This window comes from Amblyomma maculatum, chromosome 2 (assembly GCF_055883805.1).
Source record: "Amblyomma maculatum isolate TAMU_Amacu chromosome 2, ASM5588380v1, whole genome shotgun sequence".
In the NCBI taxonomy this organism is placed as follows: domain Eukaryota; kingdom Metazoa; phylum Arthropoda; class Arachnida; order Ixodida; family Ixodidae; genus Amblyomma; species Amblyomma maculatum.
This window is the reverse complement of record NC_139345.1, coordinates 104,290,389-104,317,359: the sequence shown is the minus strand read 5'-3', so window position 1 is coordinate 104,317,359 and position 26,971 is coordinate 104,290,389. Positions and strand designations below refer to the sequence as shown.

The following is a 26,971-nucleotide window of genomic DNA, read 5'->3' as shown; positions in this document are numbered from 1 at the left end:
CAGCCATTAACGCTGTTTCTTCGTATCCATAAGAAGTTGATATGTGGCCTCCAAAGTTTTTATTGCGAGGAAACTATTGAGTACTGTAAAATGCTGTTAGACAAAGAAAAAGGAAGGGTTAAATTTTCCGACGCGGAGTGATGTCTTTCTTTCAGAGTTTGTTCCTGAGCTTGCATCGTGTAGATAAGACTTACAGAAAACAATTGTGAATATTTTTGTCGACAGCAGAAACGTTAATAAGAAAACACCATGAGCCTCCCAAGAGATTTTCGGAGGTATTGACTGCCATATACGAATTTTGCGCAATGCTAAGAATTTGCGTTCACGCGCAACTTCCAACTGAAAAATGTACCTGTCCACACTTTCTGAGCAATTTTTGACCAACTCGATACTTGTTTACGCCGTCTGTGTTCTTTCATCTTTTTCTTGCCTTGGCGCGACCGGACAGAAAATCGTATCCCTTTCGGTCAACTATAGTTGCACGGATGTTAAGCAAACGATATTTTACACCGTTGCCCCGCATAATTTCGCCAAGTTTTCTTTCCTCAGCGAAGGGAAGGGCCTTCTAGCAGAGGAACTTAACCTTACAGCCCGTCCCAGTTCATACCGTGTTTATTGTTTCCCTTGGTTTGACACTGTGAGTTTACTTATTTCTGAGATATTTCATGAACGGAGCAATGAACTCGGTAGCCTCAAATATTTATCATTCCTAAATATGAAAGAAGTGTACGCAGTTTTCCTGCGGCAGACATTTCATTCCTAATAATAACCATGTTTTCATGATCTTATCAGATCTCAAAGTATTAAAAACTATTACGCGAATATTTTTTACTGAAGCTTCCTAAGGCGTGGTCTTTTGCAGGATAGGGAGGAAAAAGACCATTCTGATCCTGCTTGTCCTCGGAGGATGCGGCAACGCATTCAGCGCCCTCTTCTCCAGCTTCACGGGCTTCACAACGCTCCGGTTCATTACTGGCTTGGGAGCTAACACCGTCTGCAGCGCATTGTTCGTCACAGGTTGGCAATCATGCACTTGCTACACACTTGCTGAAGCTGTTCGAGAATTTAACCATGTGTATGTCAATTGAGATTTCACATGGCCATCATGGTCTCGGTGATGAAGAAAATAAGCTTAGCGTTTGCCGAGTATTTGCCTGTAAGAATTCTATTCTTTGTAAAAAAGAAGGAAACAACATAGACCATTTGTTAAAGAATAATATTCCATTATTCACCTGTGCTCCTAATAGAGAATCTGTGGACGCTCTCAGTTCGTTCTTTGAAAGCATGACCGGAAAGATGGCTTGATGTGACTCACATCCTCATGAGAAAACTCACGTTTTCGATTATTTGTCAATCGATGAGAGTTCATTAAGTTGCCGCCTCTACTCCAATATTGCAAGGGTTATACCACCCATTTATTTTGAAGTCAGTTTTAATACACTTCCAACACGTCAGTCAACGAGCTTCCAATAACTAACTGCCTTTCGATCAGTATTCTTGTAGCTGTTGCCTAAACTGTGAGGTCCCGGCTGTACGTCAGTCATCTACTAGCAAATTAAGGTTCCGACAAAAGTGCAAATAGACAGCTACCTATAACAGGCCACCCTTTTGTAACACTAGTTTCATGATTCCAGCTTAATATTGACTGTGACAGTGATGGCGCTCTTCACAGCAGGTGCTCTCATTGTTCTGCATCACGGTTACTAGCCTGAAAAGCCGCTCTGTGTGCGTTACACGCAACGAAGTCACTCTCGACCTTTCTTGAAGGTCACAAAACCTAACTTTGTAAAAGGAAACTAGTTTTGGGTATTTGTGCAGCCTCTCACTATTTACTTACCGGAAGCTGGTAGTTATAAGTAGTGGCTAAACAGGTTATGCACTAACAGCTTACCAGTGCAATCCCTTCATAACAAAATGTTGTCCGCGTATAAACGTACGGAGTGCTCCCTCGCCCTTCGCTTGTAACTTTACTAACCTGAAATATATTTATAACACATACGTGGTATAGAGAATTCACGTTACCACTGCCACACTCTGAAGTCGAGGCACACCCTGGTGTCGTGAGATTTAGCACATCAATCTGTGTAGTGAATTGGGTATCCTTCAATGTGAAATGGACGCACCACATTGTAATAACAACAACGTCACATCCATTCTTTCAGCCATTGAATTCACGGTGTCCCACCGGCGTTCGCTGATCACGCTCATGTTCGCCATGAGTTGGTCGGGCCTCGCTGCTGCTCTTCCGTGGTTCGGGTATCTGGTGCAGAGCTGGAGATGTTGCTTCTCACCGCCACGGTCATCGACCTTCTGCTAGTAGCGCTTATTTGGTAAGCAATGCGTAACAGAAAAAAAGTGATATTGATTGATATTGAACTGGGGCTCACTACAGTGTGGGCGGGCGCTGCATCACAGTAGCTTTAGCAAATTTTGCCAAGTCGCAAGGAAAATCCCAGGGAGACGCCTTTGTGTTCCTCTGTACTCCCCGCAGATTGTCTCAATTCAATGAAATCTAAAAACGCTGCAAGTAATGGCAGACAATAATACTTACGGACAGTTGTAGCGCTGTAGAATACATAAGTAATGAAATACGTACGCCGTCGCATGTCAGCCAAAATGAAATACGCTGGCTCACCAAAGTGGCAAAACCAATTTCTGTGGTGCAGTCAGCGCTCTAGAAATTTCCACGAAGTGTCCACGTTCCTTGACATTGTTTTTTCATTTTCAGCGACACTGAAATGAAAAGAATAAACCGTTTTCAAGCGTCACATCTGAAACTAATACAAAAATAAAGAAAGTTATGAAGGTTTAACAATTCTAAACCTAGATACAGAGCGAGAGATCTGTTTGTCTTCGTTACGCTTGTTGTTAAGCCTCAATGTCAAAGGTCAAGTTCGTTAGGGCAATTGCTTTGGTTTGGTTTGGGAGGGCGCTAAACGTCCCAAAGCGACTCAGCCTGTGAGAGACGCCGTAGCGGAGGACTCCAGAAATTTCGACCACCTGAGGTTCTTTAACGTGCACTGACATCGCACAGCACACGGGCACCTTGCTTTTCGCCTCCATCGAAAAGCGGCCGCCGAGGCCGGTATTCGATCACGCATCCTTGGGAACAGTAGTCGAGCGCCGTAACCACTGTGTCACCCCGGCAGGGTGTTAGGGTAACTGGTGAGCGCAATGTTAATCAGTCTACTTAAATTTAAACCACACTGAAAGTCCCTCCCTGTCAAATTGGTCAAATTGGCACACCCGATGATCTGGGCGGAACCTGGCCTAGTAGAGCTCTCGGTCTAGGGAACTCTACGTTGCCGCAGTTTGTTTTGGAAGAGAGCCAATTGTAAAGATACCTGCATTTCATTTATTTTTTTTTCCCGCCGCGGTGGCTGAGAGGCTATGGCGCTTGACAAGTGAGCCGGGGTACCCGGCTTCAAAACCACTCGCCACGGCCACGTTTATTTTGGGGTGGAACGCAAGCAGGAATTCTACAGTGTAAATTATCCGGAACCCTCTAATATAGCGTACCTCATAGCGTCAGTCGGTTTTGGGACGTTTTATAGTTTGAAAACAAACCAAGCATTTTATAGCTTTGAAGCTGCGCTTTCAGTTCAGGTAGTATCTTCATAATCAGAACTCCCCAATGTAACAATGTCGATTAACTCCAGTGTGTCCTTATCATCCATTTAAAGCTTCGGATTGACGAATACGCTTGTAGAACCAATACTTGGTTGCCATTGCCAATATCATTATGACCTGATGATCGCGACATTTCATGCCACCATTGTTATGATGTGGCGTCTAATTGCCTTTGTTTCTGTCCTTTTTCTCTTGACTGCAGTTTCTGTGTGCCAGAGTCTCCTCGGTGGCTTTTGTCCGTCGGCAGGAAGGAGGAAGCCCTTGAATCGTTAGAGCGCATTTCCCGAATTAACGGAAAGAATGTCCGCAGGGAAACGCTCAACAAACTGCTGGTAAGAAAAACGGTCCCAATTACAGTGTCACTCAGACATGCCGAAGTCCTCACCTGGTGGCACAGATTAGTTCTCGGCTGTGTGAAGTAAATTGATCTCCAGATATTTGTTTTTCTATGCTTTTCTACACTTCTTTGGTTATACTTCTCTGGTTTTTGTCAAGCCCTTTATTTAACGCGTGAAGGCTTTAGGGCCTGTGACAAAAATATAGACACTAGGCGCGACCATAACTTCTGTTCCGATGAAGCCAGAATATGATTGATCAAATGACATGACAAAACAAAATACTGCCTCTATTGAGATCGAGAGCAGGTGTAAGCATGTAATCGGTACGGGCATAGCACATTGGCTGTAGATCGCCTTAACCACAACCTTGAAATGAGCCTAGCGCACAGCACACCACACAGCAGCATTTATTCCAACAGGATAGCGCGCTCAGCGTCTCTTTCAGGCATTTCTTGACGCGTCGAAGCGATCACGTGCAAGTGTGCGGCCTGGGTTAGGTAGCTGCGGTGTGTGGCGGCCTTGTCAGCTTCGTGAGCGGCTGCTTAATAATGGCGTTGTCGGCAGGGTCAAGCTGTCTTCTGCAGTGGCCTATAACTCTCAAAGTGATTGCTTTCCGCAAAGCGCTTACTACCTCCCCTTCATAAGACTGCATTGGTCGTTAAGCAGCTCTGACGGTGGCGGAATTAAAATGTAGAACGATAGAGATGCGTACGCGGCAATGAAGCGGCACCTGCCTGACAAGAAGCAAGAGAAGCAGCGCGTTCGAGCGCTCCTCAACCGCCTGCTAGAGAGAGAAACATCATGAACTGATGACGCAAGACAGTTACAGATGATTTCAAATGAGCGCTTCTCAACCGCCTGCTAGAGAGAGAAACGCCATGAACTGATGACGCAAGACAGTTACAGATGATTTCAAATGAGCGCTTCTCAACCGCCTGCTAGAGAGAGAAACGTCATGAAATGATGACGCAAGAAAGTTACAGATGATTTCAAATGAGCGCTTCTCAACCGCCTGCTAGAGAGAGAAACGCCATGAACTGATGATGCAAGACAGTTACAGATGATTTCAAATGAGCGCTTCTCAATCGCCTGCTAGAGAGAGAAACGCCATGAACTGATGACGCAAGACAGTTACAGATGATTTTAAATGAGCGCTTCTCAACCGCCTGCTAGAGAGAGAAATGTCATGAACTGATGACGCAAGACAGTTACAGATGATTTCAAATGCCCGAACATGTTTCGAGCTGCTGCCCCCACGACCTCTGGCGTCGGGCGCCGCTTAGTGCCCGACGTGGGGCACTGTAGTGATGCCATCTTTGGGGAGAGCGCAGGAGCTTGAGAGAGCGAGCTCTTGTCGCTAATCTTATTCGGTGCCCTGATATTCACGTTTTAGTGCCCAAATAAAGGAGAATCAAGGCCCGGGTGACGGGAAATTGGTGCCCGCATCACTGGCTCTCGGGATTATTTTGAGGTCTCCTCAAGATAGCCGACAACTGGAGCTAAAAAGCATTTCTTGCTTAAAACATAATATATGCTACTGAAATATTGCACGCATTTCCGACTCGCAACCTGAGCGATATCACTACTGCGACGTCATATTTTCAGCTGCCAACGGAGGGAAGAGGAGCTTGTGTCATTTAAAAAAAAAAAAATCGACTCCTCATTTTACATTCAACTCGGCTGAGTCATATTCAGTTTTTTTGTTCATTTGGTGCCAAATGGTTTAGTTTATTTGTATTTAACGCCTTAAACAACCCTGGCTATAAGAGACGCGATTGATGTCACAAAGGGTACCGTAAAATACTACAGTAGTTGAAATAAACACCCATGTTTCATCGCAGATATGAAACTTGCCATTTACGACAACAACAACAACAACAACAACAACAACAACAACAACAACAACAACAACAACAACAACAACAACAACAACAACAACAACAACAACAACAACAACAACAACAACAACAACAACAACAACAACAACAACAACAACAACAACAACAACAACAACAACAACAACAACAACAACAACAACAACAACAGCAGCAGCAACAACAACAACAACAACAACAACAACAACAACAACAACAACAACAACAAAAAAACCCGGCCTGGTGAAGGGCAATAATTGATTTACTTCAATGCTAGAATTGCATTCGTATAGACATTTACGACGCCTCTAAAAAAAAAGAAGATATATGTCTATGTTGGCGCCTGTTGATGCCATGTCAGCTTCATCGTCTCAGACTTGTGACTCGTCACATATCAAACCAACCAGAACAATAGTTGAAGTAAAGGGAGTGAGAAAAGGCGAAGAGGCAAGCGTTCTAGATGAATGAGATTAAAGTGAATATGTCGACTGAAATAAGCGGATTTGGGGATTCCTCAAGATCTCCACTAGACAGTGTGCGAAACTCATTGAATCTACACAGGAAACGGTAATGCTTTGTACGGGCAGTGTCTGCATTTGACTTACTCACTTTTGTTGATATTTTTACGCAGCTAGACAGTACAAGTGATGAGACGCAGGTGGAAGCGACAACTAGGAAAGAAACGCCAACTTTCTTGCAGACCACACTGCTTCTTGTAAAATCGCCAAGAATCAGGAAGCTCACGATACTCATATATCTTACATGGTAAGTAAATGAAAGCTTATTTTTCTGACTGCTTTTTTCATTTTGCACCATTCGACTTCCAAAAGGTTTTTTGAATTTCATTATTCGAAACTGCGACGAAAAGCGAACAAGGATTCCGGAACTCTAAGGTAATTATTTGACTTATTAAATACAAAAATCCGCTTTGAACAACTACGACCTAAGATATAACAGAATGACAAGTAACATTAGTAAACGCTAGTATGTAATGAAACCACACTCATTTGTCCTATTTGTTTTCTCCTGTTCACTATAAACATATGAAGAAAATGTGAAGGATTTTGGAGAAAATTCTCATATCGTGCGAAAGTGGCATTGCGTGGATTTTACTCTTTTGTCGCCTAGCCCTGACTAGTTTTTCTGAATGGGACAAATATTTGTCCCCAGTTAAAGCTCGTCTTAAGGCGAGCTGCATCTGCCACTGCGCTTCAGGATCATCAACCCTGCATCTATGCATAGCATGGTGTTGCTAGCAGCTTCTCCTCAAGCAAGCATGATAAGGTTTCTTCCGAGATAGTATAGCCACCGGATTACTGCTTTCACACTAATATTACCATGCCTAAACAAATGTTGCCGCAATCTGCGCTTTACCATTGCTCTGGATCATATACCTTAATCCCTTAAACAATGCGCCGAAATAGGTCAAATAGTCTTGGAGTACGGTAGAGCCTATTTGAGATTCTGTCTCCGGGAAAGCCTTCCGAAACTATATATAAGCAAGTGAATTATATTGACAGTTTTATTTCATTGGTGAAAAAACTGCTCATTCAAGCGGTTTCTGCCCTATAGTCTGGCAACCTATCTAACCTGTCACGTCATAAAGAGCAGCCTTATGGCAATAAACAATGATTATTCTCTATAACTCTATACAAGGATGTCCTCATTTGTGGAGGTCTCTAATTTGCACAAATGCGAAGGCATTAGTGGTGCTATGAAGGCGAAACCGGACCGCCGTTTGGTGTCTGAAGTTTCTGCCTCCTATCGCGTTTGTTGTACGGGAGAGACACTTAATTTCCACCCGCCATGATTAGAGGAAAATCATCCCTTTGCTTGTGCAGCTTAAAGTTGCGGGAGCTGGAGGCTGAGATAGAATGGAATAGTATTCATATAGATGTCCGCTCGAAGAAAAATTAAGGGTCCGCCGGGATGATACTACAGAAACTTTGGGTACTAACGGTAGAGTGATCATTCTCACTGAAACGAGGCGTAGGCCTCGTTTACAAGCGTTTGTATTACGCGGATGCTGCGCCCGAATCCGCAGATGATGGTGTTCTATACGCTGCAAAGAAAATTGCTGCTTCCGAAACTGTTCAAACTGAAATTGAAATGAATTATTTATTCTTGAAAACACAGTAAAAATGTGCCAACGCTGTTTGGACCCGAAGCCAAAGGCTATTCACGGGTCGAAAACGTCTGATGAGTTCAGCGTTATGTGCTCGAATCCTTCTTGATATTGGCTCTGAGAAGCGGATAGGTGCTGTTTTGGGTTGTTTATAGGGCACCTTCCAGTAATTTTATTGCGTTGCTTTATTTCGTCGTTAAATTATTTTGGTACACTTGAGATCAGAGGTCAGATCTTATTTTGACCGGTAACCTATGCGAAAACAAGCTTGGTTCTCCACATACTAGCCGCAACTTCTACAAGTTATGATAGCAAACGAATTGTTAAAAAGTAACGCAGCTTACTCACAAGGATATTGGTGACAAACGAGGAATATTTCTGCAAATTACAAAAATGAGACGCATCGGCCAAAATAGCGGCAGCTAATCATGTTCAGCAGACCAGGTCCTGAACGCATGAATTGCTCCCTTTTTTTTTCACACCCCTTTTCACACCTTACAGGTACCAGAAATGAAGCATGCAACAATTTTCTTATTATTTGTTTGCCTTAAATACTTATACAGCAACGCCGGGGAAGAAAACTGCCTCACCTACAGACTACATCGTAACAATACATAAATATAAATTATAGACATAGCATATGACTACATCGTTTGTTAAATTTATTGAGAAAAATTCTAGGGGACACTTTGGACCCCTAAAGTGAGATGAGGCAAAAGCTTTTGTTTAAAACTCCGCTAATTTCTGCTTTACTGCGCCTGCTTGTGTATGCAGAGCTGTGCGGCGTTCAAGGAAGCGCCAAATGAAGTGCGCAGCACGTACGCCTGGATCGGCTGACCGGCGGGGTCAGCTTCGTATGTGTGAATCGCCTCGTGATTTCATCGATCATGACCAGATGTGGCGTCATGATGACGTCAGTGCCGGTTATTATACGTGACAACCGGTCATGGCGGTGACGTCACCAGGTGATGACGTCACAATATCGCAAAGAAGTGTGACACTTCTCGCCGACGAACACTCGTGAGCCTATGAACGCTTTCGCCTTAATACGTTTCTCACATGCCCGTCGTGGCTAATTCGGGGTGAGTGACAGCTATAGTGTGACGGAAATGCCTGACAGAAGTATGGTCGATAGTGTGAGCCGTTAGTGTAGTGCAGGGACTCGAGAATTTCGCAAAATTGAGAAGATGCAGGAACAAGGTTACAGTGACGCTAAAAGCCGCTGGGGATTCTCACTCCAAGAATTCCTTTTCTAGGCAAATCCTTAAACATCCATTTTGCCTGACGAAAGCTAAATTCTTACTTTATGCAGAAAGCCTAGCATATACGTTTCCGATAATATAGAGCTCGTGAAAAAATGGCTCTCTGCAAGTGTGGTTACAGATAAACGCCTTCATTTATCTTTTCATGCAGCATGGCGGTCTCAGTAACAAGCCACGTAGCACCAAAATATGCGAACTGTTTAGACATATCAGGGAATAAGAGCACACAGTCATTACATCTTGCCCCGACGTACTATGTATAAACGTGAATAAAATAGCAAGTTAAAAACATATATTGCCTGCTTATGACTCCTGTAAGTACTCATCATATCATGCCCAGTTTGGACACATTTATAACTTGGTCGTATTTTCAGGTACATTCTCAAAAGAAATGCAGCTCGCTGGATGCATTCTTGTCTTTATTAACGAGGTGAAAAGTACGCACAGCACCTAGAGCCGCATTTATGTTTGCCAATTTTCTCAAAGGGCACTGAGGACTTATTGCGGATGCGAATTTCTTCATACTTCAACTAATGTAACTTGCGGTACGCTTTCCAGCAGAAATTTAAAGACATCGATCAACGAAAACGGCACTTTCCATACCCCCTCTCGCAAAAAAATAAAAACAACTTGAAGAAGTTTGGCAGCAGCAAAATCGGCCTACGTTTTACTGATTTTTTGAAAGCTGATTTTTGGAAAGCGTTTGATCCTTTAGGCAGCTCCATTACATACGTCGTAATTGCATAGATCTGGTGTACAGGGAATAGCCCACACTCTGCTAGAGTCTGACCTGTGGTACAGAAAACAATATTTTAACGTAAAAAAATCTTATCAGCAATAACATCTATCAACCGGGTAGCATCCGTGGTCTACTCGTATTGTTAATGCACATTAATGATATTCTTCACAGTACATTTCGTGCTACATTTATTTTGCACGCAGACGATCCAAGTTTTTATAACAGGTGCCTCTGAAGTCGAAATAAGGAAGAAACAAACAATGAACCTTGATATATAAATACATGGACATATGCAAATTCGTTATATATAAATACGAAAAAGAAAACAAACGCCGTTTTGTATTCCCCAAAAAGAAAAACATTGAGACAACCTATTCAAATTACTCTCGGTGCTGATGCTTTAGATATTCGAAGACTGTTAAAGTCTTGCAGGGATATTTCTTAAATATCTTACATGAACTTTAGTATCTGAGCTGAAAATTATCTTATGCTGTTCGAATCATAGCGAGCGCGAGGTATATTCCAGGAAGGCTGCCAAAGTTAAAATTCTGCCATATATAATTTCAGTAACGTTTCTTCTGTAGCTTGTAGCACTGTATGGTGCGGGACCGGTATTACATACTTGTCAAGATAATATTTGTTTGTATTAATAAGATTTGCGTTTTTTTTAGCAAAAGCTTGTTATTGTTAGCCCACGCACAATTCATTTTTAAAGTGCAGTTTTCTTCCGGTGTGTGCATCGCATAAGTACAAGCTATTAACGCGCTGCCTGTCATATGTAAAACTAAACGCCATTACTTCTGTAGCAAAATTGCAGTCGTGGCCTAGTAGCTTGGGCACTAGTCTCGGCTGAAGGAGATGGTTCGAAATCCGCAGCCGGACACCCACCAGTAAAAATGAGTACAAGCGACCTCCGGGCCGGCACCCGGCCTTCAGAAAGATGTCCGCTTGGAAAAGGCTGTACGCAAAACCCGCTGTGCTTTTTCAGGAGCAGAACCAGTTTCGAACACTTCAGCCTGCAAAGGTGATTCGAGTTATCGTGTTTCACGGACTTCAAAGACTAAAGCGTGTGTGTGTGTCACGCACTAGTAAACAAGACTTAAAAAGACTTGAAGTTTCAAGTGCGAAAACGCTCTCGCCAGTATGTCTGAAAAACAAAATGTTTCACCGTCGCTGACGGATTTTACTTTTCAGGGAATCACCGCATTTCTAGGCAAGTGCGGATTTCCGGCTATGTGACTTTGCGAAATAAAATGTCAGCCCTTGTCAAATCGGGCATAAGGAATTCTGACGCATTACGCAAATTACAGCAACCATTCCTTGCCTTGTACAATGTCGCTTGTACTAAACATGGTAAATGAATTGAAATATTATTCTGTCCGCCATTCATGCTTTGTTATCAAAATGTTCTGCCACAAAACGTAAGGTAATACTGTCTAACTCCACGCTTTACCTACTACTTTTGGTTTTCTCGTTCACTTTTGCGTTTTAATTATCTTGTCCCGTTATTTTTGGCCCATTGCCTATATCCTGCGTTGCTGGTGCTAAGATGACTACGTTTCTTTAACACTGAATCTTATTCATATCATCTTGTCGCAATATGACCTCAGCAAGACGTCTGCCTGCTTTCAGTCTATCTGCAATGGTGATTGCACAAACAATTAACACGATTGGATGGTAACATATTGCACTTGTATGTTTACAAGAAATTTGTTATTTTTATTTAATACTTGCGTTATGTGAAACTGCTGTATAGGAAACCACTAGGCTGGCAGGTCCTCCATCAATTTGTACTTGTGGCTTTTGCAGAACCTGCATTTCTGCAGTCCAAAAAACCTTAGCTTTGCTGCTGCTGTAGCGATACTAGACGCTTTGCCATTTTTATTTCTTATCGTTATCTTTTCATGCTTTTAAATGTCTTCATTTTCAAATTTCTTATGCTTATTTTTATTTACCCCAATGCCCTACAGCATCGTTATGCTAGCTAGGGAGAATAATGATTGTGTTCGCCGGAAGTCGGCTTAGGGTAGTGGAGAAGGCAGTGAAGGCAAACATAGTCGGCGTGGAGTAGCGGTATCACGAAAAACCACTACGGGGAAAACATGCATGGCGGAAAAGTATATCTTTCCGCCATGGGGGTGCGAACTTTATTTTGTGTAGAAAGCCGGACACTGTTGAACATGTGTTTATAGGTTGTTGGGATTAGCTTTTTTAAGGGGGATGTTCTACAGCGCACTTTGCACAACGATTTCCCTTTAAACTTCCATGGAATTTGGTTCTTGGCTGTAGAAAATGATGACAGTGTTTCGTATGATATGATAATGCTATTAGGCTCGCATAGCGTGTGGAAACGCCGAATGGCTGTTTGTCGTGTGGATCTTCATTAGACCTATCCAAGAGTACTACTTTGGGGATTCTATCCGACAGATTGAAAACTCAGTCAAGTGTACCTGAGTTTATCAATGTACACGAAAAAGTGAGCAATTTGAATGTTTTATAATTAGAGGTATTGCTGGTAAACCGGCTCAGTTTTGAAAAATCGGCCAGCTGTGTTTGTGAAATAAATGCAGTAAAGATAAAAAAAAGTCAGCATGAAGTAATGGTTTGCGCGCTCGGCTGGGACATGGAAGAATGATGGCTCGAGTTCAGCTGTGGGTATAATTAATTTTTCTAATTAATGAGTTTATGGGGGCACGCTGTAGGGACGCGTTGCGTCACAGGTTCTAATCACAGGCTCTGGACATACCACTGATGAGGCAAGAAAGGCTTTCGCCTTAAGGAAAAAAACTTCAATCACCTCAGATATATATTAAAGGATTTATTGTTCCCCTAATTACTACACAAGGGGAGTCAGAAAGGTGCGTGCTTTCACCTCTCCTCCTTATTCAAATTGGTTGCAATAAGCCCTTTCGTCACTGGGATGACTGAATACCGTCTGTACCAATATAAGGCCAGTGCGACCAAGATGGATCCCACAGCCTCGGGAAAGTTGTGTATATAACTTGACGGGCAAACTCGCCGGAACTGATTGCATTCTTTCATAGTGCCTTCATGTGCGTAAATATATTCGGTTTCATTCTGCGAGTGCTTATGCTTAATAACCTGCACTGCTCAGGTAATGAAGCAATGCGCCCTCTTTCGTATGTGCAGGTTCGTCATCACGCTGTGCTACAACGTAATTACGCTGCAACTTGGCAGGCTGGATCTAAATATCTACTGGTCGTACGCCATCGCCATCGCTTTCGAGCTGCCAATAAACGCAATCTCAATTGTGCTCATGGACTTTGTGGGTCGCCGCTGGTCCAACACGGGCTTTCTATTCCTGTCAGCTGGAGCCTGTTTCCTGCTGGGTCTCCTTAAGCCAGGTGCAGTAGACGCTTTTGTTTTAAGCACAGAGCGTAATTACATGTTTGGTCATTGTCCCTTCTCTGCTAATTAATTTTAGCATGCGCCTATTGAATGCGGTGCAGATCACTATGGATGTGCATTTATATTTTTTTCTTTGTAATGCGGACTTACGATTAAATTGTTGAAAATATAAACGGAACAAATAAAAATCAAGCTGCAAGCTTTCGTTAAGGACACGAATGAAGATTAGTACAAATCGTTTGTACTTGACATAGGGGTTTAACGGGTGACATCATTATTCAGTATCAAACAATAAATAACCCACTTATAGCGTTAAGAAATTTAAAGAAACTGTTTAGGAGTTTAAACTTTCTGCTGCGTAGGATAAAGAATACATCGCGAATTGGATAGCTCTAGAATAGTATCATGCTGGATCAAACACATCCAACATTTTAAGCTGGGGCTGCATTCCAAAGTAATTGAATGATTGATTAGTGTCTGTCAAATAGTGTATCTAAGGGACACTTCATCTTACGTTGGTTACGTCGGTTACCCTGACCTGAATGTTATAAACAGCGCCGCTAACAGCCCAATAGATGTAATCAGATACGCGGAATATATTTGCAAGAGTGCTCACACAGAATATTTGAGGCATATAAACTTGAAAGGCAAAATATCATTGACACTAACGCACTTCATCTAAGGCGCAGTTCACTGCAAGTATTTTAGCTTCCAGATTAGGCGAGGCGCTATACTTAAACATTTTTCATGTGCCCCGCCGGGGTAGTGCAGTGGTTAAGGCGCTCGACTACTGTGCCCAAGGACGCGGGATCGAATCCCGGCTTCGGCGGCCGCTTTTCGATGGAGGCGAAAAGCAAGGTGCCCGTGTGCTGTGCGATGTCAGTGCACGTTAAAGAACCCCAGGTGGTCGAAATTTCCGGAGTCCTCCACTACGGCGTCTCTCATAGCCTGAGTCGCTTTGGGACGTTAAACCCCCACAAACCAAACCAAACCAAACTAAACATTTTCATGCGTCCTTGTGCTGTTGCCTCAGAATCAAAAACATGGACGCTGGTGCTGGCTGTGGCGGCGATCATGGCGATGGCCGGAGCCTACAACATCACTAACCAGGTGGCGCCCGAGGCATTCCCCACCGTAATAAGAGGCAGGGCAGTGCTGCTCCAGAAGCTCATCGGGGACATCGGAGGCCTCGCGGGCACGCAAGTATCTTCACTGGTGAGCACGCAGCATGTCTCCTTCCTATCTGACAATGCCAACCAAGTACGAGCATGGTCACATATCCCTAGTGGCTCCGCGTATTTCCTCATCACTCACGTTTCGGCATCAGACACAGTGCAAACGCCGCATGGTTATCGCTGGACATACGAAATTCCCAGCTGAGGTTTCAATGAACCAGTACACTTAGTTCAGAACATTAAGGTTAACGCGACTGTTCATTTCTAAGGGATATTATACTCTTATAATTAAAAAGAAAACAGTGTGAATCAGAAACTTTTTAACTTTAAAAACTAGACGTTCAGTTCAGGTCAGTCGTTCAGTAGTGTCCGATTCTTCGCGACCCTATGGACCTTATCACGCCACGCTTTCCGGTCTCTCACTATCTTCCTAACATCACATAGCTTCATCTGCAGCGCCTCGACGATGCCATCTAACCATCGCTACACTAGCTTAAACTTAGCTTAGCTTAGCTTAGCTTACCTTAAAGCTTAGCTAAACTAGGTTAGACGTACACAAGCTTAAAAACCAAACAAGGCTTCATTAGCGTTTGGCCTCGAGACAAGTCTTCAACGCACTATGGTCCCTAGTCGAAATGTAATTAAAACCTCGTAATGTAACCAGCGATAGTGCTGTATTCGTGGCGCATTAAAGGGTATATGAAACACGCCGTCAAGTAGCGTGTTTTAAGTTTCGTGTTATTCAGTTTTACCGAGTAAGATGGGTTAGGGCAAGGCTATCTCGTCGAAAGCATCTGGGTGGGATCATTCTTATGGCGCTAGACTGCTTTCCTTGTCACATCTGAGCATTTGTACTACGTTGAAGAAGTTGAAAATCTAATAATAGGTGTCGTCTAATTTACAAAGCAGGTGAAACACAAACAACCAAGACACTATTTTAAAACTCCAAGCAATTTCCACTTGATTACGGCTTGAAATAAACCTATTTTCGAAAGTTTTGATTCATTTTAGTTGCGACAACTTATATGTCTCTATTCTTTAATAACGGTTAATTTGAACAAATTAAGGATGTATGCATGGTATTTTTAGAGAACAATCCATTCAATAAACTAACCTATAGGCATTCACAACAACACAACTATAGGACTGGTTGGATAAGCTGGCATCACAAGCGGCGTTCTTTTGCTTTTGTGGCATTACAAGAGTGTAGTGCCTTGGGCGACAGGATAAAACGGCTGTGACCTTCTAGAAGATTTATTATTAAGTTGCTTCAGAGCATAACTGCATATTAAGCATAATATTTCGATTGGATTCTGTTTGCTAGTATTGTCCAATGGTACAGTTTTGCTGTTGATCGCTAGCCGTACTCCCCCGTCTATTTCACACGGCATTCATAGGCACATTAGAAGAGCTATGTTACAGCCAAAAACATCCTGAAGTACGCCTAATCCCATTCCCCTCACGGGTTGCAGGCTATTTATTTCTACCTTGACAAATGCGAACCTTCCTGCTTAGATTACTTGGTAGAGATGGAGACAGCCGAGAAGAAGTGACGGTCTTGGGTTCAAGCTCTTCCCCACACTGTTGTTCTTTCAGATGACTTATCGCCGCATTTTAGAATGACGCCTCCCCGGATGTTTGGTTTCCGTTTTAATAGACTGATCTCTCCTGAGTTATTCGCCTGATGTCACAGGTTGTTACTACCGCTTGTGAGATCGGGGCCGACCATAGCAAATGTCCGTCACCGTACCGCCCAGTCTGCCAGCCAACCCTGGCCTTTGTTGACCACTCACCTAGCGCCAACCTATAGACGTGTCGCAATTTGAATCGTAACCTTCACATCAAGCCACTTCTTTCTGACAGGTGGAGCGGGACACGTACACCCCGGTGATAGTGATGGGTGCACTGTCGCTGGCCGCGGCAGTGCTGGCCTTCTTCCTACCGGAGACGCTCGAGCAGGCTCTACCACAGAGCATCGAGGACGGCGAAAGCTTCGGCATGGACCAAGGGCTCTGCTTCTGCCCCATATCAACGGCTAAACGCGCGAGGAAGAGCCGGTGTGTGACAGCCGATTGCAGTGGGGATGACAGCAACTTGAATGAAATCATTTGAAGCTTTGGATGGCGATCAACTGGCTGACTGAGCGATTGCTTAAACAATATGTAAAATCTAATACCCCTGTCACACGGGCATTTTAAATACCCATTAAGTCGATGGAGATCGAACTCAATTGGTATCGGCCAATGCCATACGGCGGTTTTCAATAACGATTGAGCTCCAACGGCATTGACTAAATTATGTTTTTGAACGACCACTGGAATGCCAAATAAGAATGAGAGCAGCCCCGCATTCATGCTAAGGTGAAAAACAAGGCAGAAACTTAGAAGAAATTATTTACGTTACATTAAACAGTTCGTAGACTAGTTTTTCGGGAGTCAAAATGATTGCTTTATGTGTGGTGTTCAAACAATCTGACGCTGTTCTAGGGTGTCTAGCTGCTGTTCTGTGGCAGTGTGGCATGCTGCAGCTTTTAATTCATGTTCGCCTTTTACCATGCTTTGTGACCACTGAGACCAAGAAGAGCCCCACATGTGATTTTAACGACATCAACTACGAACTCAGCGAAGAAGACGTTGAGCTGTGGCAGCATCGCTGGCGTAGAATAAATGCGGCGATCGCACACAGTTCATCGTTCCGCCGTTGCTTGCCTGGTGGGTTATGCTGAACTGTGAGGTATTGAATAACGTTTTCTGAACCAATTTTAATTTAAAAATAGCACTTAGTGCGATATCCGCTTCGTTTTATCCTGTTTCACGTCATATTTTTACTGGAGGTTGTTACCCGCGGCGCCCTCTGTCGGATCGCACGCTCACTATTCAATCGTCTATAAATGTGCCGTTTGGCAGTGGTGCATCTCGATGACCCTCGAAAATTTCAATGGCCATTTAGTCAGTCGGCATTGAGGTTGCCCGTGTAACAGAGGTATAAGACAAAAATGCATTACCACCTAAAGCGTTAATAATAACAACGCCTTGTCAGGCATCCGCATAAAATACTACGCGGAAGTATTGTGCGGAATGTCTAATTTTATGTTATATACAGCCCAACTGTTAGAAAAAAACGATGGGGTTTGGGTTACAAACATCTAGCTCTTACGACAGCCTAGTACAATATATTTGGATGGATTACAGAAACATACTCCAGCAAGATGCTTAGTGGGTTTAAATGGGTGACTGATTCCTGGAAGTGCAGTGTGGTGATACAGAGGGACCCAGTAAATCATCAACTGAAAATTAGGCACCAAGAAACTATGACCCAGCTCTTCCTCATGCAAGTGACCTCACTCTAGATGGTAGGTCGCGTAGCAGTCTTTCATGCTCTTCATACTTCACTCTTATTTTCCGTTGCAGGTTGCAGGAGAAGCAGCGTAGAAAAGAGGTGCAGATTAGGAAAGAAGATGGAGAGACTTTGACTCATCATGGTGATGATACGACTGTTTGAAGTGACTGACAAAAGCAAATATGGTGCTTCGGCAGTTTACGATGGACAACCGTGTGCATGCCAAGGCGATGTGCTGGCGGTTTGTACAAAAGGTTATGAATTGTTTTCCCGAATCGCCAAGCTATCTACAGCTCCGTGGTATAATTTGTGTGTCAGAAATCATGTACTTGCAAGAAAATTTGACCAATACTTATCTATTGCGCCAACATGGGTATGCTGCTCTCTAGCAGTAATAAGGGAAGCTTCAAATGACCCATCCTGCTAAAAGTAGTGTGAGGCTCACAGACAGTGCACAAGGAATATATCGTTGCTATAAGGTTCGCCTTGGACTGGCAGTGATGGTTCCGAAGCGAAGCGCTTCGTAGAAAGACTGGAAGCGCATATTTGTTGAAGAAAGCTGATTTGCGCGGTTGGTTGTAACTGATTTTCGTTGCGAAAAGTTTCTGGTTGGCGCGCTTTTAGGCGCACTATCAGCACTTCTTCTTCTACATCTTTTTATATGAGGCAATTTAATACAATCTGGCTCATTGGGCAACAACAAAAAGCTCGGAAAGAGGCTATGCCACCCAAACAGCATTGGTAGCACATATTTACTTTTAGCTACACATCATATGCGGAGCCAGAAGAATACATGAATGTAAATGCAGTAACGGGACCATTTTCTGCGGTATATATCTGATTTTTCTTTGTAAGAACGAGAGAGAAACTTATTTGAGGTATAATAATACAAAGCAACTTCTTTGATACTGTAGTGTTTGTCAAAAACAAATGTTTTCACGACACAAAAATCAAAGGTAGTGCAAAGTAGTACGCAATGTACGTACATGATGCAATGTAACTCACACAATGCATGATGACAATGCAGAATAATACAGAAAAAGCACACTGAAAGTTCCCTTACGGGGTGAAATCACACACCTTCTGGTCTGATAGAAATATTGCTTTAACTAGCTTTTTGAATTACAAGTTAGATACTATAGATTTTAGTAAGATTGATATGTCTGGGTGCTCATTGAGCAGTTTTGCTATATGTGAAGATAACGTCTGTAAAAAGCCATAGTGGGCAATCTGGCCTTAACCATGACGCTCTGTCATAGTTCTTACGAGGAATGCTTAAATTGATAGTTTTCCTGAAACTTGTTTCGGTCTGCGTGGTATTGACGTAGCGCTTCCAGAGATAGTCTTTGCTTAAACAATTGTTTTATCTTAAGTATGCTATATTTGGTAAAGTTCGAAGCAATGCTTTACGTGTAGGGCACGTTTCTAATAGCCCGCACAGCTCGTTTTTGCAATGATAAAAGGTGGTTCAGGTTTGTCTCAGTTGTCGTTGACCACATAGAGCATGAAGTCAGGCATAACTGCACAAGTGCATAGTAGATTCTGTGTTTAGCATGATACGGGAGGAATGATATTACTTTATTCAGTAAGCCAATGGCTCTAAATACATCGGTTCTGAAGACATCAATATGAGGAGGCCATGGTAAGTTTTTTTAGAACACGACACCTAAAAACCAGATTGTTTATGTTTATAATTTGGCACACATCACTCATTTACTTGTGCATTGCTCACAGGCGTTTCAACTGGGCTGTGAGAAGCTTAAACCATTTAAACCTCACGCGTGTATCGTCACTCATTTTCTGGATTTTAGTACTGGTTCTCATCTCACTATTATAGTGCCAGTCAGGGCAACTATAGATTGTCATATGTTCACTCCTGATTTCAGAAAAAGCTCGAAGCCTTCATTTTCTGCTCATAATACTCTCTTGTATCAATGTACCTATAGTATATCGTTTGAGCTAGTTAAGCGTAGATGTGAAAATTTCCTTCATTGTGATGGTACAAATGACTTTTGAAGCAGCCGACAGTGCACCGTTTGACATGCTCTTTCTTACACTGTAAATAGGTCAGCCAGTGCTACTTCATGTGGTTGGTCTTTGTGATCTCTAAGCAAATAAATATTATGTGGAGTTACCACGGAAATTTTATTTTGTTGTCTCAAGGCTTGTTTGTTAGAAATTATCTTATACTCGATGCAATCGAGGCTATTCAGAACGGTCCGACGGTCTCGCGCATTTCGTTCATTTTATCCGAGGTTCGTAAAAAGCAGACTTCTTCTATTACAGTCGAAAATTAAAATCCAGATAGGTCTGCCCTTATTCTTAAAAGAATGTTACGCAAGACTTGCTAGTCCGTTACAAAATCGTAAACTATTCAGCGCATTCATGTTCTTCTAGCTGAGGCCAATGCTATAAACGAGCATTCGAGCCCGTGATATAACCCATCATTGTTGATGCGAGGAGAAAACTCGAGGTAGATTGTGCTCTCTGCAGGAACATCATGATACTAAGGGTCAGAGACAACCGATACGGTGACCCAGCGTGTTACATGTCAAACCATATCTCCAGGGCGTTTTTCGACGACAAGGACAAGTCTCCTTGTTGACTTCAACCATACTGTGCGGCCACGGCTGTTCATTTTAATTTGGACGTGCTGTCATCGCCGTAATTCAAATGGCGACCTTATCTCAGTGTGTAGTGCGGTCATTATAAGTAGGCTGAGCAGCAATCCGTTCAGATAAAATTCCGCTCCCCCTTGCATATGTTGAGCTAGGAACACTTTCCATGAGTGATATTAGAAAAACATTGATGAAAATTTTGATATTTGTGGTTAGCCGTAAGGAAATGAATTAGTGTATGCAGGCGTGTAAGGATCGCGCTCGTGCATGAGCCACTGTCCCCAACTTGGAAGCTTGTAAGTTGCAAACTCTGCTCACAGCAAATCCGTTCTCGTATGTATAAATACCCTTTCAAGAAAGGTTCCACACTAAACTGCCACATGGCAAGAGCGGCCTGCTACTATTATTATCTAAACTTGCACCATACATCGCTAGCAGTTGTGTACCATTTAAAGCTGAACGGAGATGTCGACGCGACAGTCGAAGCGAATGGTGGCCGGCGTTTAGTGTGTCGGATCGACCGGATGCCTAAAAAAGAGTGCATCTTTCGATTGGCTGCTCTTGGATATGGAATTCATTGTGTACAATTTCCACGATCATTGTTGTTTGCTGTTTTTTAAAGCTACAGTAATATCTAATGTAGCGGTTGAAATAGAATATTACTTCATTTCCGAAGGTGATGAGGAGTTCGATTCGAGTTGAAGCGACATCGACTGCGGTCAAGAACTTTCAATTGTCTGCAAATAGCCGCCAGACAAAGCTCTAGACTGCATGCTACAACACAGTTTTTCCCCGCAATATGCCATGTTTACTCGATTCTTACGCGTAAATTTTATTCTGAAAAAACCGTCTAAGAATGACATTCTCGTTAGAGTCTGCACAGATACTAAAATTCACCTTGCATATTTGCATATTTTGTTTTGTTTTGGAACATTTACGTTCCTTCCCGGTGCAAAGAAGTTGAAGTGAGCGCCCATTGTGTCCCTTCTCTGTTCGTGTTGCGCTGTGCTTTTGTTGTTACCTTAAAGGTTTTCGCAATAAAAAAAAACTATTTTGTGTTGGCGGAGGCTTTCTAAGCCTTCGCTAGTGATACTGGGCAACCCAGCCACCCACCACGCGCAGAGCGCGCAACCGCCACCGCTGCTCCCGCGTTTCCGCCCTAGGTGCGCTGCACGCCATCGCCTTTTGAGGAGCTCTCGTCAACAGATACGCGCCTTGAGGTTATCGGGTTATCGGAGCGCAGCATCTTGGCACGCTGCCAGTTCTGCGCTGCGGACTTCGACGAGGGTGCGAAAGAGAGAAACGAGCTTATTTCAAAACCCTTTGTGAGGAAGCCATTGCAAACCATGGCCTTATACGTGCGTTTGGTGATCTGGAAACATAAGCGCGTCCTTGGCGAATACTGCTTGCGAGAGACAAATGCCTAAAGCGAAGGAAGTTTAAAGTCACAAAGGTGTTTGATTAAAATGCCTCTTGAGAAGGCTTACATTTTTGCTTTGAAGTCGGACACATCAGCCAGAAAGGCGACTGACATGGTGGCACGATTTGCTTTATTGTGACTTTTAAGCGGTTGCAATGTGCCTATCTGTTCTAAGAGCGAATAATATTCATTTCTTTATCGAAACATGAAAATCGGGTGCGCGCTACTACTGAAGGCACTGCAGTTTTTGTCCTCACTTTGGAAGGCGGGTGCACGTTAAAACCAATTAAGTATGGCAGCTGGAAAATCGAACTGAAATACCGGTTTTATACAAGGCAACCCTCACTAAAATCGCGGGAACATAAGAGCGCCAAAATTAGCAGGGTTTCAACTAAGGTTAAATAGAGTAAGACGTACGAAAGCACGGTTTAATTCGGTTTAGCAGTTGGTCGATATTTGTTTTTGGCCCCCAGGTTCGATTTGGTTACGCTCTGTCGTATACACGCATTAGCAACGTGCTCATGCTTACGGCTTCTTTCCCGTTCCAACTCAGCTCGGCGGACATGGTGCACTTCTTCGGGCGAGACAGTAGAAGGACTCGGCTCACTCACCATCCTGGCGTGGTCTGACGTGCCGTAGCAATTGCACGGTGCGCCTATGCAGGCAACCATGGCGCGCAGCAATATGTTATTTTATTTATTCTTGTTGTCATTTTTAGTTTTATTTATTATTTTGCCTTACTAATTATTATGAATTATTATTTTAGTAGTACTTGTTATTAATTGCCATCATCACTATTTATCATTTTCACATGCCTTATTAATGCTTTCATTAGTAATTAGTTTACAGAAAAGGAAAGGCGGATTATCTGTCACGCTCTCTGTGGACACCTGAAAATATAATAATATAATTTACAGGGAAGGCAATGCGAATTATCTGTGGTGCACACCCTGAAGGCCCGGTTAGACCCCGTGAAACAGTGCATTCGCACTAAAAGCATTGCAAGAACAGCCTCATGGTTTGCTTGTTTGTGGTACTTGGACCTGGCTTATTTGAGAATTTACATGATTATCGCAACCAATATGAAGTGAGCATTGTTTCTTCAAGACAGAGGTTTTCTCTACCTGACCTTTACAAGTTATATACAAGAGAACTGTCTCTATATTCATGCTTGAAAGACCCACTTAAAAGAAATAATCTTCAGCAGACAGTGTAAGCTGCCTGCAGAATGCACGAGGAAATTTTGTAAGCTCTGCAAGGGGCAAAATGGATTGCTTTCGTAAAGGCTGATAACCCCAGGCTGATGGATATTTAGTACACGTGAACACGCACTAAAGAGAGGGAGATAAAACTTTCTTTTAGTTTTGTCGGTTGTGAGAGGGCCGGGATGCCTCAGCATTTCATTATTTGCTCAGGGATTTCTTGAATATCGTAATGTAAAAAGAAGAAAACAAATCTAGACTGAGTTTTTACTGTGCTGGGCGGCGGGCTCAACGGCAAAAAACGATTGCAGCCATTTGCTTATCTGGATCGAGTCTTAACCGGTTCTCCGCTTTACGAGCGGTTATTGCGTAGGGATGGCGAGCCTCTGTCGGGTCTGGAGAGCAGAGAATATGAGATAAGAGAGGCCTGCAGGTAGCCTTTGGCACATATGAAGAAAGGCCGGGAAGAAAAAGCGGGAAATTTAACCGAGAAGTGCATTTGAAAGCATTTATACTTCTACGCTTTAAACACCGACCCAGAGCTAAATTTCTGGCAAAAATAGTACTTTCCTTCTAATACATCCACAGAGATTGAAGGCGCATAGTTTTGTGAGTTGACTATATTTTGTAAGGCCACCCTAAAAAACATGGACTAAGTGTGCAGTGAGAACAGTTTAAAGGAGAAGAAGGGGACGAAATTAATGAAATGGCTGCTAAAACCGAAAATAAAGTGAAACATCTCTTATTCCCCCCCCCCCTCCCCCCCCACACACACACACACCCACGCACACGCGCGCGAGATCGTGTGAATTGGATCGGAGTGAATGAATCGTCGTGATCTTAGCCACTAGTCACGCTATCAATCTCATGAGATTGGCAAATACTGTTGCTACTCAGACCGGCCGCATGCCATCTGAACGGCGATAATATACGTTTGCCTAACGGTGCGCTGCCAGCAGCGTCTGTCATGGTGTTGCCCATGGAGACGGTTGCAACTGTACCCGCTGAGAGAGATCTGCCAGCCGGATATATCGAGATGCTTATAAAACTCCCGCTCGCTCTAATTACACATATTAGTGCAACGTTCTCGTCTCCCCACGCGCAGCTGCCACAAGTCCAGTCTCTCCTACAGAGGTGCTGGACACATGGCTAACTGCGCCTGATGCTTGCCGCACAGGCTCTGAACGTCGCTTCCCGGCCGAAGTCTGCAGTAGTGTAACCTACAGCAGACATACTTGACTCCCGGGATAGTTCGAAGGGGCTTTATCTAGCAGGATTCAAAGGGCAAGTGAGGGATAAAAGGATGTAAATATCACTGAAAGTAAAAAAAAAAAATCATTTGGAGTACACCGGCAGTTATATCACAAAACATTGTCACATAACAGTAGCACTCTTGGGCAAATAGCTACTTGTTTTAGTAGCAATGATAAAATAAAAACATATCTAGTGGTACTTGATAATGTCTGCTGTGGTTTCATGGCATGCCATTAAATTCGTAACGAAAGGAATTTCCCTATGAGAATGTGCGTACATAATAACTTTGTGCTCGGTTGCCGGCTTTTGCAACAATTACCTCAGGGAGGAAGTGCTCGCTCAATTTGTGTAGTTTTGTGTAAACCTAGCATTCCAACAAGTAAAACATTACGGATTCGGAATTCATCTGTTGATGAACCACGCAGGTGTTGATGAACCACGAAGTACACAACACGCAGGTGTTGTGTACTTCGTGTAAAGCCAGGAAAATTCGCTTTTAATGCTAATAACCCAAAGCTTTGAGCGAGCCCCGGGATTTAATTCTGTGATATGAGTGGCTGTTATCTGACATGTAATTGAGTATGTCAAACCTGTCACTCATTTCAAGCGATATCACATTGCCGATACATGGCGCGGAGAATAGCACCATGGCTACGCATCAAAGAAAGCGACATATTAGTGCTCGACAAAGATCACATTATGAACTCAGAAGAATATTCTAAATGTGAGTGATCTGATTGCCTTTGTTATCTGCATTTAACAGGACACTAAATTGCCCGCTAGGCGCATGTGATTTCTGGCCAGCTTTGTGAAATTATCAACGAAGAGTGAGAAAATGAAGCGTGATCATGTACCTTATTATTCTTCTTTTTCCTGCTTAAAATAAAGCTGTACACGGTCCCTTTCTGGTGCTTCTCATGCTCTTTCTCTTCTGATGTATCGCACATGTCCATCACAGTGCATCAGTCCCATTCGAACCGTGCAGATGATGCACCCAGGAGCAGAGAAGAGACTATGAAGAGAGCCATAGTGGATACATCCGGATTAATTTCCACGTCCTCAGCTTCAACAAAGGACTCTGACGTCACTAGTCTATTACTTTTTTTTACGCCTCTTACTCCCGTCAGTGTCTACTACAGCTGCCAGCTACTAGCTAGAAGCTTCAATGCGTTCATGTTCTTGGGGCACAACCTTTCCAGTTAATATGAAATGAAGGCCTTAACACCATTTACAGTGAGCTATTGGGTTGTCATTTACCAGAAATCGACCGCAACCAGAAACGCAGATCGTGCGGCCCCATAGAAAATTTCATGTTTCGCAAATTTCGATTCTCTGCAGAGAAATCTCTCAGCTCTGAATCGGTCGTCAGCGGTAGCTCCGGAATGCAGAAGAACAAAAAAGATAAACGCCCCATGCGATTACATGATAAAACACCCATGAGTTTACATGATAAAGCATTATTTAGCACTCGTTTAGCCAAGCTTACAACACCCTGCCGTGTTTAACTAAGTACCTGACGGGTGCTCTCGGCTTTTACTAGAGTGATAGAGCCCTAGTTAAGACCTATAGCGCATCTTTGTGAAAGAAGATAAAGACGGCGACCTCCGAAGTAAAGTATGGAATACTGGCAGTTTGGAACCTCAAGGAACCGGCTGCAGAGATGGCGCAGTGATTTAACGTAGTGGCCGGTAATAATGCAAATTAAATTCATTTAAAAGGAATAAATATATTTATTCGCGCAAGCTTGGCTGCTAACACTGCTTTGATTACCGTAATTTGAAGCGGACAGGAGCAAATCGCCTAAATTTGGCAATTTTGTTGTTTAGATTGCCTTCACTGCTTTAAGTCGATAGCAGTACGGCTTTGCGTAGTAAATTAGAACATGCCCTTGGTTAAGTAATGATGCTATACTTCCTACTTGCTGATGTCGCTGACGGCAGCCTTGTCGTGTGCATTGACTTTGGTGTACTGTGGGAATAATTCAAGTCGCCAAAACCCGTTTTACCAAAAGCATATTGTACGCGAATTGCTCACGGCCGTTTATGCTTTTCATAGGAATTTTTACTCATTATATTGGTAGGGCACAATGCCAAGTCGTTTACTCAGCTTTTAATCTGACTGCTGCTGCCATTTTTGTGCTTGATTGTGCAAAAAAATAAAAACGTCAGTACATTCAAGATTACTTGTGGAGATTAAACACCGAGCGATTTTTCGTACTCTGTAAAATTTGTATTTTAAACTCCTCAAAATACTTCGGCGCAGTCTGTGCAGGTGGATCGTAAAGCAAGGCGCAGTTTTTGCACCCTAGGAAGCTTAATGATTACAGAAGGAATTAACCAGAATAACTAGGCTTTCTTAATCTAGATTTTAAGGCACGATATTATATTGCGATATTGAAGGCTGTCAACATCAAAGGTGGGTCCTATCTTTTATTTTCTTAATCGGCAGTTAGCCTACAAATATTCAATAATAATAAAAAAAAAAACGTTTCTGACAGCTCGCTGAATTGGTTCTCACGAATTGCGCATTTATCAGTTTACGTAACTTTGGCTGGAATTATTGCCAAAATTATATTTTGTGCTTCTCGAATTGGCTTGCACTGCATGAAAGGCCCCTCCTTTTATCA

The 26,971-nt window shown here is 43.0% G+C and overlaps 1 protein-coding gene across 1 annotated transcript; it reads left to right on the top strand.

The window, feature by feature from the left end:
- The first annotated feature begins 880 nt into the window (after positions 1-880).
- On the top strand, positions 881-20,148 carry LOC146199455 (solute carrier family 22 member 13-like). Its single transcript, XM_084594940.1, has 8 exons — positions 881-1,017; positions 2,163-2,330; positions 3,833-3,962; positions 6,474-6,607; positions 13,119-13,333; positions 14,371-14,552; positions 16,376-16,569; positions 17,923-20,148. The coding sequence occupies exons 2-8, from the start codon at positions 2,278-2,280 to the stop codon at positions 18,011-18,013; spliced, it is 999 nt and encodes a 332-aa protein (XP_084451066.1). The 5' UTR covers positions 881-1,017; positions 2,163-2,277; the 3' UTR covers positions 18,014-20,148.
- Positions 20,149-26,971: the final 6,823 nt, after the last annotated feature.